The 13,216-nt window shown below is 39.3% G+C and overlaps 1 protein-coding gene across 1 annotated transcript; it reads right to left on the bottom strand.

Moving 5' to 3' along the window:
* Positions 1–3,060: 3,060 nt before the first annotated feature.
* Positions 3,061–12,650, bottom strand: LOC137295583 (serine/threonine-protein kinase 36-like). Its single transcript, XM_067827001.1, has 9 exons — positions 12,562–12,650; positions 11,406–11,518; positions 11,090–11,230; positions 9,552–9,629; positions 9,289–9,468; positions 8,756–8,823; positions 7,469–7,695; positions 7,064–7,146; positions 3,061–6,629 (listed from the first exon to the last, which is right to left on the bottom strand). Exons 2-9 carry the CDS (start codon positions 11,496–11,498, stop codon positions 6,525–6,527), a joined length of 975 nt encoding a protein of 324 aa, XP_067683102.1. The 5' UTR covers positions 11,499–11,518; positions 12,562–12,650; the 3' UTR covers positions 3,061–6,524.
* Between the last annotated feature and the right edge of the window lie 566 nt (positions 12,651–13,216).

Below are 13,216 nucleotides of genomic sequence, written 5' to 3'. Positions count from 1 at the left end.
GTGACCACAAAGCTCTACTAGACCACATCAACTCCCAAAACCCACGTATCCAGTTCCCCATGGAAGAAAAGTCCAACCATTAATGGTCCTTCCTCGATGTACTGGTTCTGAAGGATACTAGCAACAAACTAACCACTACAGTATACCGGAAACCAAACCACACAGACCAGCACCTTCACCTAGCTTCCAACCATCCACCCCAAGTCAGGTAAGGAATCATCTCCACCCTAGTACAACGAGTCCACAATATCTGTTCCACCAAGCAACACCTCACCACCGAACTCCAACACCTAAAAGAAGTCTCCATACAGTACAAAACCTACCCTGGACAGCTTGTGCAACAAACTACATGTATACAGAACGTCGGCAACAAAACAGAGGGAACCACCCGTCAACAGACTGCACCCTTTGTCATCAGCCTCCCATATTGCAGAAGTGTCAGCCACAAAGTCCAGAGACTCCTAAAAACACGGCCCAAAGTAGATGCCGTCTTCAAATGGAACAACAATACCATCCTGAACACCATCAAAGCAAGTGACAAACCACCTACCAACCAGAAATAACAATCACCATGTCCCATGCGATTGTGGACAAACCTACGTAGGAGAAACATCGATCAAGACCCCTCAAAACCCGGATCAAAGACCTCCAAACCTCAGTATCTAAACTTGACTCAAAATCAGCCGTATCAGACCACATCAAAGACAATCTCGACCACAGTATCCAGTACAGAACAGAGTTAGAACAGAACCCAAACCCTAGCAACCAACCTCAAGGACCTCAAGCTTAGGAAACTCCAAGAAGCCATCCACATCAAAAGACTCCAGCCATCAGTCAACCGTGACCAAGGTTATTACAAACCTCCTGCACATTATCAACTCATTAAGATGCTCATTACTGACAACACCGCTTATGTATGCCACAGGCTTCACTACCCCATTAGTGTTTGCAGGCTTCGTTTGACACCACCATATCAAAGCCCATGAGTTGTTACGGTGTCTGGCTTCCTACCCCAATCAAGCTGTACAAACATATCCACTACCTGTGTATATGCTCCCCTTCCTCACACTGTTCATCACTTACTTGATAACGGTGTTAGAACCTACATCGAAAGGTCGGTCTCATAGCAATAAAGAAGTTGTTTATCCATATATTGTCATCCTTCCATACTACTCCAACTTCTGAATGTGTCTCAATGAAGTTATGAGAGAATTTAATTTATCATCCAAAACTGAGTTCCATAGGCGATATCGCTTGTGTGAGATCAGACGATATCTCCTAGGAGATATCGCTTTGACGGTAGACTTTGCACATTGCCCTCACAATGCTATGACGTCATGAACTTGATGACATCAAAATGCTATGATACCGTTGCACTGCAAATCTAATGCCAGTGCTGTGTTCAGAGATGTCCATTTTTCATTGAAAACTAATGAAGAATGATTTTAAATGATAAATAGAATATCACCCTCGTGTCTACTGATGTCAATTATATCAACACTCGTTAATACAGGTAAAAATATCCTCGCAAAGCCTCAGATATTTGTTACTTTATCAACTCGTGTTGATATATTTGATATCAGTAGACACTTGAGTGAAATTCTCTATATATGGGTTGTTCCCTTGTGGTATGTTGATGACTGCTCCTCTGCCGATCCGGGTTAGAAGTGATCTTCACTAACTCATACTTGTTTTAAAAAAATTGACGTCAATGCTGTTGATCACTGGATTGCCTGGTCCAAAGTCGATTATTCACACATCGTCTTCATAGAACTGGAACACTATAGAGTGTGGAGTTAAACAACAAACAAACTGTTAAGAAAATGAACTGTCGTCAACGATAGGATCGCTCTAGTAACGTACAGCAATATTCATTCTACTCGTTACACACGTATTATATAAGAGAGGAGGGAGTGCGTCAGAATTAATCCGGTTACGCTATTTCGGGCCTAAAATGGCGGTGTCAGCCCAGCGTTGGAGAAGTGACACAAATCTTAATATAATAGGCTTACATGAAGCCCACAGGCAACATGTGGTGTCAACGGGGATTTGAACCTGCTTATCACCTTCTGGCACGTTTGACTGACGTACAGAAACTTGGGTCACTTGAGGACACAGTATGAACAGAAGTGAAAGAGTGAGTGATTTGAGTTCTGAACAGTTTTAGCAATATCCCAGCAATGTCTCGGGGAGCGTGGGGGGAGGGGGGGGGGGACACTAGACGTGGGTCTCACAGATTATACGCATGTAGGGAGTCGAACCCGGGTTTTCGGCGTGACGAGCGAAATTCTTGACCTTTACCCCACCGCCCCTAGATGTCAAGGAAGAGGACAGCCATGGCAACCAGGCATGCATGTTGTTTAATCAATATGTATTTACATTATACATCATTCTAACTAAGGAATCATTCATAATTTATGACCAAGGTGTGGGGGTGTAGGGTGTGGTGATGATTTTAATGGGAAGGGTGGGAGGGTGCTTGTGTGTCACCCACTTGTTCTGGGAAGGTACTGGGTTTATCAGTTTTCGACACTATCTGAGGTGGGGGTTACCTATGGCGAGTTACCTACGCCTGAAAGTTATTTGAAGACAAGATAATTCTCTAGCCTGAACGCCCAAGCTATGCAAAAGATGACAAAAAATATCAAGATGAACCTACTAATGTGACAATAATGTGCCATAATCTTGCATGATTTAAAAATGTATTATAACTCAATCAGTCGGAGGGGAGGATATATTTACAAAATGACTCCATGAACACTTACTAGCAAGTTGGACCAGTGACTGTGGAGATGTATAGGCTCAGCTGGATTTTTAGTAGCCGTAGGCTAGCATGCCAGCCGCTATTTTGCACACTGTTCTTAAGACCTGCAAAAACCCTACACATACAAGATGAACACATGCAAATGTCGACAGGATCTTACTTCAAATGAGAACACTAACTTGACATAGACTGAACACTAAGGCAACAGACACATTGCTAAATCACACTTACAGTAACCATATAGATGGTGCTTAGAAAACCTGGAAATGAAACAGCAACAACAAACAGATTCACAGTTTTTCCATTTTCACCTTAATGTTTATTAGTCATGATTGCCACCAGTATTCACATGGTCAAATTAAGTATTTTAACTTAAATATAATTAAAATACAAAATAATTCCAAACTACAGTTGATAAAATCCCTTGGAATGAAAGGGAGATAATTTGTTACATCACATGACTAAATGCATAAAATGGCACAATATTGATGCAAATAAATATCAGTATAAACAGAACTTCACACATCTGGAGGAAGAACTGTTACTTATAGCACCTTATTATAATAACACAGAATAACAAAAGAGAAACAAAATACGTGAGTCCACTGATTAACAAAATAGAATGCACTGATCAAGCATAAAGATTAAGAAAATATTTGATCAATAATTTGTGTTGACACATATTCAAATGGCATTGGCAAAGAAAATTTGGCAAAATATTAAGATCTGGTGACAGGAAAACAGACATGACATACACTGAAACTTTGTGCGAAAAGACTCTTTCACCACAGACCACTGTGTGCGCAGCCCTGAGGGTCAATACATTTTTCAGGGGTATTCGTTTGACCATGTCATTGACCACTGGAAATATTCGCAAAATAATTTACAAACATGGTACCTAGAATATATTGGTCTTGAACATAAGAGGTAACACTTGTAAACGTAAAAATAGATGGCATTTGACATAATCATAATCATGATATAAGAATTTACAGCACTAATGCTGGTGAGCTTGAGAAGTTTGTGAATTTCTAACAGACCATGTAAAATATAACATGTCAACCTCAGGTGTTACCAATATCATATGAAATAGGATTGATTATAAAAGCTGAATTGACTCAGCTGGAATGAAGACTACCGATAAGGTAACAGACAGTGAGTGAGTGAGTGAGTGAGTCGCCTTTTATTATGAGTGAGTGAGTATAGCTTTATGCTGCACTCAGCAATATTCCAGCTATATGGCGACAGTCTGTACATAATCGAGTCCAGGACCAGACAATCCAGTGAACAACAGCTTGATCACTGATCTATGCAACTGCGATATGATGACTTGTCAAAAAGTCAGCGAGCCTGACCACCTGATCCTGGATCACGGGCAAACTGTGCTACAGATCTGCGATCTTCACGGGCAAACTGTGCTACAGATCTGCGATCTCAAGTACATCTCCTCCTTCAGGACCAAGAGGAGATGAATGATGTGAGGAATGAGATCCTCATCATGAAGAAGGTGAACCACCCAAACATCATCAAGCTGCTCGACTCCTACGACATCCCTGGATATGTACAGATAGATATTTTGTCTACATAAAGATAAGAGCTTTGGAGTAACTATACCATGAATGAAAAGTTAAACGCCACCCAGTATATTTTGCAAAAATATAGGTTGGCACATAGGAAATCTTTCAGAAAAAACATGCTATCATAATTTGGATTAGTACTTTTAGTTTAAAAACAAAGCCATAATGGAAATTATATTTCACTTGCAACAGATGTGCTTTTGGAAAACATACATTTTGTTTCCTCATAAAGGTTACCTTCTTTTGAAAAGTGAAAATCAGAAATGACTGTTATATAGTCACATGACTGTCACTTTGAACAAGTGAAACCTAAATTTAATAGTCTTGTATAAGCACAACAGGAATAGTTATTTTGATTTAAAATGCAGTGTCATAATATCTGTAACAATATTTCCTTAAATTGTAAACACAAATTATTATGACATCCTTAAAACAGTTACCAGCTGAACCTTCTCTAAATATGGATTGGTCTTCCCAATTAGTTCAGCCTAAATTTTAAAAAGCACACATCTTAGTTTTAAAATAGATGGCAAATAACTTTATATTCTCGGGATATGTAATGTCATAACGGCTGACCATTGCTGACATTCTGTAGAGGTTTTTTTATGTACCTTCTTTTACCCATTTTAGATTTGGGGGCGGTGGGTTAACATTGTGCAAAACCAACAAAAAAGAAAAGTAATTTCTTTGTTTCCTAACAGTCTTATACAGTCAAATCTCTTTAATCCGACCTGTTTGTGAAACCCATTTCTAGGGTCCCAGCTGTGATAAAATTCTGGAATACTGCAAAATGTTGTGTAAAACCATTAACTCAAAGGTCAAGTGAGATATTTTCAAACTCATCACTCACTAACTCACTCACTCACTCTAGCTCCCTTACACATCTCATTCAAGATCACGTGACAAGTTCAATGTATATGTAAATTCCTGAGTCACTGTGTGGCAGATCTGATGGAATCAAATTGAAACAATTCATGAATACACAGGAATGCTGGAATATAGTGCATGATATTTTCTTCTTATGATGATCACACAAATTCACTGTGGTAAATATTCATTGATGAAAATGATGAGTATGAGTGAAGTTAATCCAAAGTGGATCAGAGAAAGGATCAAGTGATTCAGATGTCAGTCTCCAAGAGCTTGAAATATAACTTTCTTTCACAGGAGCACAGGCCTGATGACAAAAGCATCACAAACTATCGATCAGTTGCCACTGCATGTACTCATGTTTGATCACAGTTCCCTGAAGAGTGTGGTATTTCAGATCATCCAGCGGATTCTCAAAAATGCTTCTGATGGGTTTCAACATGAAATATGGTTTTCCTTAATGTAAGATTCCTTTCAAACTGGCGATGTCTACATCTCAGGCTCCTCCTTGATATCATACAGCACTACTATGTTCTGTCTGATGTCCTTCAGAAATGGTGATGTCTACATCTTGGGCTCCTCCTTGATATCATACAGCACTAATATGTTCTGTCTGATCTCCTTTGGAAATGGTAATGTCTACATCTTGGGCTCCTCCTTGATATCATACAGCACTACTATGTTCTGTCTGATGTCTTTCAGAAATGGTGATGTCTACATCTCAGGCTCCTCCTTGATATCATACAGCACTACTATGTTCTGTCTGATCTCCTTTGGAAATGGTAATGTCTACATCTTGGGCTCCTCCTTGATATCATACAGCACTACTATGTTCTGTCTGATCTCCTTTGGAAATGGTGATGTCTACATCTTGGGCTCCTCCTTGATATCATACAGCACTACTATGTTCTGTCTGATCTCCTTTGGAAATGGTGATGTCTACATCTCAGGCTCCTCCTTGATATCATACAGCACTACTATGTTCTGTCTGATGTCTTTCAGAAATGGTGATGTCTACATCTCAGGCTCCTCCTTGATATCATACAGCACTACTATGTTCTGTCTGATGTCTTTCAGAAATGGTGATGTCTACATTTGGGCTCCTCCTTGATATCATACAGCACTACTATGTTCTGTCTGATGTCCTTCAGAAATGGCGATGTCTACTTCTTGGGTTCTTCCTCAATGTCATACAGCACTACTATGTTCTGTCTGATGTCCTTCAGAAATGGTGATGTCTACATCTCGGGCTCCTCCTTGATATCATACAGTACAACTATGTTCTGTCTGATGTCCTTCAGAAATGGCAATGTCTACATCTCGGGTTCTTCCTCAATGTCATACAACACAACTGTGTCCAATCGGATGCCATCTGTCACATCTGATGTCAAGCCACGACCACATCCTAGAGCTAGAACCTACAATGAAATAACAACCTCTCCTGTATCTTCAACAGAAACAGTCTGTGTGAATTTCTGGTGGTGAGCAACATAGGATTTAACGTCATGTATAATATTATTTCAATCATAGAACAATATGACTCCATCCACGTGGAACAATGCTTGTTTAATATCCTATACCTACTGGAATATTCTGTCAGAGATACACATGGGTCACACACAGACCTCCAGTCCTGAATGCCTTTGCTGCAAGCCAGTATCTTACTGAAAGTGTGACTGATTGTAGGCTAGGAGTTACACAGCAACAGGAGACTAAAAACCAAGACAAATCATTGAAAGGGACCATCAGTAGATCCTGAAGAGGTAAGGGAAGCAACTCTGCTTACAAATCTGCTGCACCATAGCACACGAACTGGACAACTGAACAAATTTTGCTTAGTAAATGTTGTTACCTTTTCGTTGTATTCTTTCTGTTTCTGGGCGGCAATCTCAGGTTTGGTGTAGGGGCTATCAAGCGCTAAGTCCTCTTCCGACACTGGAAGGTAGATCAGGAATCATAGCTAACAGACATAGGGAGTTGATGGATTCACAAAACAGGCAACTGGTTGTCCAGTAGAATCTCATCTCAGCACAGCATCATCAAGAAGCAGGGCGGAGGGTTTCTTTTCACTTTTACTAGTTTTGGATACCCATTTATGGTAAAGATGTGATGAAGAGGGATGGGGATGTTTTCCGGGCCCTGTTTCACAAAGCTATCGTAGCGCTAAGACCATCGTACATTTTATACTGAAACATGGACTTACGATAATCGTACTACTATGACAGCTTTCTGAAATGGGACCCTGGACTGCTGTTACCTTTGATGCCTCCTCTGAACCAGCTGTGTTTGAGGATGTCCGGCCACGAGGACCTCTCCCGGGGGTTCTTGATGAGCAGCTCTTGCAGAAGGTCTTTCAGCTCACTGGGAAAGTCATTAGGCCAAGTAACAGGCTCTTCCACGATCATCTTGTGCAGGACATAGGGACTCATGGAACAGAATGGTGGCCTCCCCACAAACAGCTCATACATGATGCACCCGAGAGCCCTGAGAAATCACATGTATGATCTTTATGACATCTCCTTACAATTCATTAGTGCTGAATATTGTCTGAGATTCTGTGATATAATACAAAGAAAAGATTCCAGAGAAAACACAAGAGCAAAATGTAAGGAACTATAAGATCCCTAAAACGCAACTCTAAACAAATCGTGCTTCATACATTTATATGTTTGTTTGATGATGAGAATAAAATATTGAACAGTTCTTTTAAACAAAGGGAGGGTTATAAAATATATATTAGCAACATGTCTGAGTTCCACCACAAACAGGTTACACATTGTTTCTGTGTACCACAAGTAGCTCGCTTAGGGAGTGAGTGAGTGGGTTTATTTTTGTTTTTTTGCGCCGTACTCAGAAATAATCCAACTATATGGTAGCGGTCTGTAAATAATCGAGTCTGGAACAGACAATCCAGTGATCAACAGCATGAACTTCGATCAGTGCAATTGGGAACCGATGACATGTGTCAACCAACTCAGCAAGCCTGACCACCCGATCCTGTCAGTTGCCTCTTATGACAGGCATAGTTGCCTTTTATGACAAGCATGGGTTGCTGAAGGCCTCTTCTACCCAGGACCTTCATGGGTCAGCTCACTTAGGATCACCATACTCACACACTGGGCCTCTAAGGGTATTGCTGAGAGTACGTAGCTTATATCACTGTTTAGGCACTGATGAGTCACATTAGGTCACACATGATTACCCTCAGACATGGGTGGAAATAACCCATTGCCCGACGCCCCAGTCTAGTGCTTTTTTCTGTTGGGCAAGCTAATTTGTATATCATGCTGTACTGCTGTCCAGTTGACTTTCCATTGTTAATTATGTTGTTTATTTAAACAATCAACAAGAAAATCAGCTAGTATTGTGGATAAATTCTCAGGGCAAGTGAGTTTACAAGTGCCACTGTACCAGGGTACATTAGCAATTCAAGAATTATTTTCATCCCTGCTCAGAGCTAAGGCACGAAGAAAGTCAGACATTGACTAAATATTCCTACAACAGTGAAATTACGACAAGCGTTATGTTTATATACACTTCTTACCACAAATCTACCTTCTCTGTATATGATGTCTCGTCCATCAACTCGGGGGCCATGTACAGAGGGGTTCCCTGATGGGGATGAAGACGGAAATGAACAGGTAACTTCAAATATCAGATATGTTATTACCAGTCTGCGAACTCCGAAACATTTTGCGTGCATGTTGTTTAACAGTTCGGCAAGTTTTCAGCTATGTGACTGTGGTCTGTAAATAATCAAGTCTGGACCAAACAATGCAGTGATTTCACAACATTTAAATACATATAACTTATTTGTAAAGAGAAGTATATTTCACTGAACAGATACAAGTATAGTGTTAAATGAGAAACTTTAACTATTTTGTTGTTAGCAATATAGAAATGAGACATAAGTAACTTAAAACACATCTTGAATATTTGTATTAAAATCTAAAATACAACAATCTATGATAAACAATTCCTCTACTTTTGGGAATCACTGTAAAATTGTGAAAAAGAAATGTATGCGCTTACTACCATTTGCTATACCATTTTTGACACAAATAACTTGTGACATACCTTGATTGTCTTTGCATAGTAGGAATCCCTCCCCATGGCCCTGGCAAAGCCGAAGTCGCACAGCTTGATGACCCCGCCTTTACCAATGAGGACATTCTCTGGCTTCAAGTCGCGGTGCAGGACTCGGTGAGCATGGAGGTAGTACAGGGCTGATGACATCTGACATGAGATGTCTCGAACCTGGTAGCGATCGATAGGTTTAACTTTTAGTATCAATATTGGAATATTTCTTTGAACAATTTCACTGATTGAGAGATACACACCTTGTCTTCAGCAAACCCTCCTTCATCGATGAGCACACTGAACAGCTCCCCTGTAGCCAGTTCGATCACAACCACTATCTGGAACACAAACACATGGTCACAACAAACGTTGCTATGTTAGACTAGTCATGTATTCCTGATTTTTTTTATATTATTCAAAATATTTTGAAACTGCTAAAACAAAACATCTGCTAGGAATTGTGACTCCATGACTTCTGCCACACATATAGTTTCTCGGGAACATAACTTTTCAGATATCAGAGGAACTGTTTTCTTCTTTTCAATTTGATGAGATATCCAAATGGGTATTCAATACACAATTAGTACGCTCTTGAGTGACATACAGAAGATGGTATTCAAGTATAAAACAAAATATAATGGATGATTTTCCCGACAAAGGGGCAAGGAAAAGCCCAGAAACGTGTTTACAATAAGGATGAAGCTGACATCCATGTCATTATATGACTTATACACAATTTGTATGTAGATAAGAATCAAGTTAGGTCAGAGAAGACCATAGATTTGCCTACGCATCCTTCCAGACTAATGCTTTGTCAGTGAATATACATATAATTTTGATAATAACAAATAAACCCATTTAAATTAAAAAGGAGCCCCAGCGATTGAACCTGAAGAAATTTAGACTTGCTTCTTTTAGGGCTTTTGCAACTGCAAAGAGGGCAAAACATTGGGGAAAATACTGTATTTCTGGGACTGTGAGACAGATCACCAGCTGCCTTGTAACTGTCCTTTTCAGATTTTTTGCAAAAGAACCATCCTCCCATGTTCTTACCCACAATAAGGGGGATAACTCCTATTCTGACAAAAATTCCTACTGCAAAGCTGCCTACATTGGGTACTCTGGTCCAAATCTGGCCATAATACTACCTTAGAATTTTTATTGTGTACTTCATTTATATAATAACTTGGACAGTTACTATAGGTGCATTTACACTCACGCTACTGACACATAATGGCTAGGATTTAAACTTTATTTATAGGAAATATATTCATATTTTTATTTGACTGGTTGTGATCTCTTCTTTACATTTTAGCTTTCTTGTAAAGCTTATGGCCTTAGGCTGAGAAAATATCATTATCTGGTATTGCTTGAAGCTTCAAAAGTGTATTTTCCAAAAGGCTGAGACCCTGAAAATGTAACTGTTTACATATTCGCCATGTTCACCAGGGCTGCAACCATTCACCCAGACCTCGATTCATTTACACTTTTTATATTGGACCCTCGATTCGATGATTTTTTACTAGATTTTTCACACAAGTCAAAACATCAGATTTCATTTAACCTCTGAGTCAGCTTTTTGAGCAGGCATCTACCAATCACATTTCTCCTTATTTCAACACCTGAAACTGCTCAGGTTATGTTCTGGCTGAGTGACAATGAGTTAGGTAGGTATTCAAATATCTCATCAAAACAGTGATAACAGTTATCAAAAAATGAAACTAAGGTGTCAGATTCCAATTTTGATGAACTGAAGCAAAACATTGCAGCCCTAGTGTTCACACAAAGGTATACTCACATCGTCCTTGGTCTCGAAGCTGTCAAGGAGCTGTATGATGTGTGGATGTGTGAGTCCCTGCATGATGGTGATCTCATTCCTCAGGCCATCAAGCTCCTTCTTTGTCTTGCGGAATTTCGACATGTATTTCATAGCTGATATCTGTAATGGAAAATGTTACCGGCTTTGTAAACACTATTACTGGTGAAGACGTGGAACATATTAAACAAATCCTCATCTACAGACAACTGAAGATGGTTTAGTAAATACACTTGCTTAATTCAATTTGCTGTAATGCTGTTTAAGTTCATCAGTTTACTGTATATACAGCTCCTACCTCAGATGTGTATTTTTTCCTTCCCTTGAAAACCTCCCCGAAGGCCCCCTCCCCTAACTTCTCAAGCTTAATGTAATCGTCTTCTGTGGACATGGTGAATTCTTGGTTCTGTGCTGAAACAAACATGAAAATCTTGTTAACATACGAGAAATGACAACTCTTCACGGATGATCAACTTCTTTATTACATAATAGCAACATTAGGTGGAATATAGACAGCATATGCTTGAAAACGATATAAGTATCTACATAGAAACATTGCTATTATACAAAAGAAGTTGCACATCCATAAAGACTTGTCATTTCTATCATTTACAACTTCTAGAATCCCTTGCCCATGAATATCTGGGGTAGAATAGGTCTTCAGCAACAAATTCATGCCATGATAGGTGAAGTCCTATGCTTGTCGTAAAAGGCTACTTTAAAGGGATTGGGTGGTCAGGCTCACTGACTTGGCTGACACATGTCATCCATTCCCAATTGATTGATGCTCATGCTGTTGATGACTGGATTCTCAGGTTCAGAAATGATTATTTACAGACAGCTGCCATAATGCTGGAATATTTGCTGAGTGCGGCGTAAAACACTCACACTAGAATCCCTCTCAAAAGGAACAGGAGAATATAGTTATATGAACAGAAATGGGAATTTTCATTTTTTGATAAATTTGTAAGTTTGGAACCTTTAGCAAATGTGCATATTCTTTGTGTTGCAGATAATAGATAGCATCATTTCATCACCTTCACGGCAACTGTTACAAAACTGGAACTATGTAGTCAAAAGCAGGCTATATAGATATACAAGTATTGCAGAGCAAAACATCACTGAGCTCACACAGAGTTTTACCTTTATTTGTGGAAATATAAACTTGTCAGATGAGAGGTTAGTTTTACTTTCACAAATAAATTATCCCTTACTTTGGATTTTATAGATATTATATTAATATTAAACAGCATTAATTTTTTTTCTGAACGTGTTTGACCCTGCGTTTTTCTCTGTCAGTACAATATATACCTGACATCACGAAAATACGTTTTGTTTTTTCAGTTCGAATGTGACACATAACATATATTGATCTGAGACATATGACCGGTCAGGTGTCACTATTTACTAATTTAGGATTTATGATAAACATTGCCATTTCCGGGTTGACTCACCTCGATGCCTTTCGCTTGTGCTTCTCTCCCTCTGCTCGATCAGTGCTAATCTCAGCTCGAGCTAGGTTTCGTTTTATGTGGCAATTCCACATTTAGCGGTTTTGTCACACACCGTCATCGTGGTCATCAACGCTTCTGCCAGATGGGTTTATCTGGTGCATTATGTCATCTTTGTTTGGGTCGACAACTCTTTGAAGTAACCGCCATTATTGCTGTGTGGGCATGCGCAACAGGAAGTAGTCATTTCCAACCCTCATTTTTGAGGGTTTACAGTGTTGTCACCTGTACTGGCCCTCAGTATAAGAAGCAATTGGCCGTTAAATAAGTCAAAACGTGGCCGAGACGATTTTATTACTGCTTTTTGAATAGTTTAGAGACATTTTTAATCTATCTAGTTTCTGTCTCATATAGTGGATGTATCTTAGCTGTTACATAATACAGAAAGAACAAAATATTTACCCCAACATTTATGTAACTATTAACTTCACAATAGCCTCTTCAGTCTTATGACATTATCTGACCTTTCCTTATTTCCTTAATATGTAAGTCCACTTGCCAACAGTAAAACTTTATTTCATAGGACTGTTGTTCCTGATTCTTTCAGCTCGAAAAGCTGCATGGATGTAGAAGTATCAATGTTCATATTGAAGACATT

Source organism: Haliotis asinina, chromosome 1, assembly GCF_037392515.1.
Source record: "Haliotis asinina isolate JCU_RB_2024 chromosome 1, JCU_Hal_asi_v2, whole genome shotgun sequence".
In the NCBI taxonomy this organism is placed as follows: Eukaryota; Metazoa; Mollusca; class Gastropoda; order Lepetellida; family Haliotidae; genus Haliotis; species Haliotis asinina.
Note: the sequence above shows the minus strand (reverse complement) of the source record. Positions and strands in the feature narration are given on the sequence as shown.

What these genes read in the sequence shown, in the direction of transcription:
- LOC137295583 (XM_067827001.1), bottom strand. Translation starts at nt 11,498, where the DNA reads ATGTCCACAGAAGACGATTACATTAAGCTTGAGAAGTTAGGGGAGGGG. An exon ending in GAGGGTTTGCTGAAGACAAG is followed by an intron (nt 9,469 to 9,551) that starts GTGTGTATCTCT and finishes GATCGCTACCAG; the next exon opens with GTTCGAGACATCTCATGTCA. An exon ending in AGAAAGAATACAACGAAAAG is followed by an intron (nt 6,630 to 7,063) that starts GTAACAACATTT and finishes ATTTCATTGTAG; the next exon opens with GTTCTAGCTCTAGGATGTGG.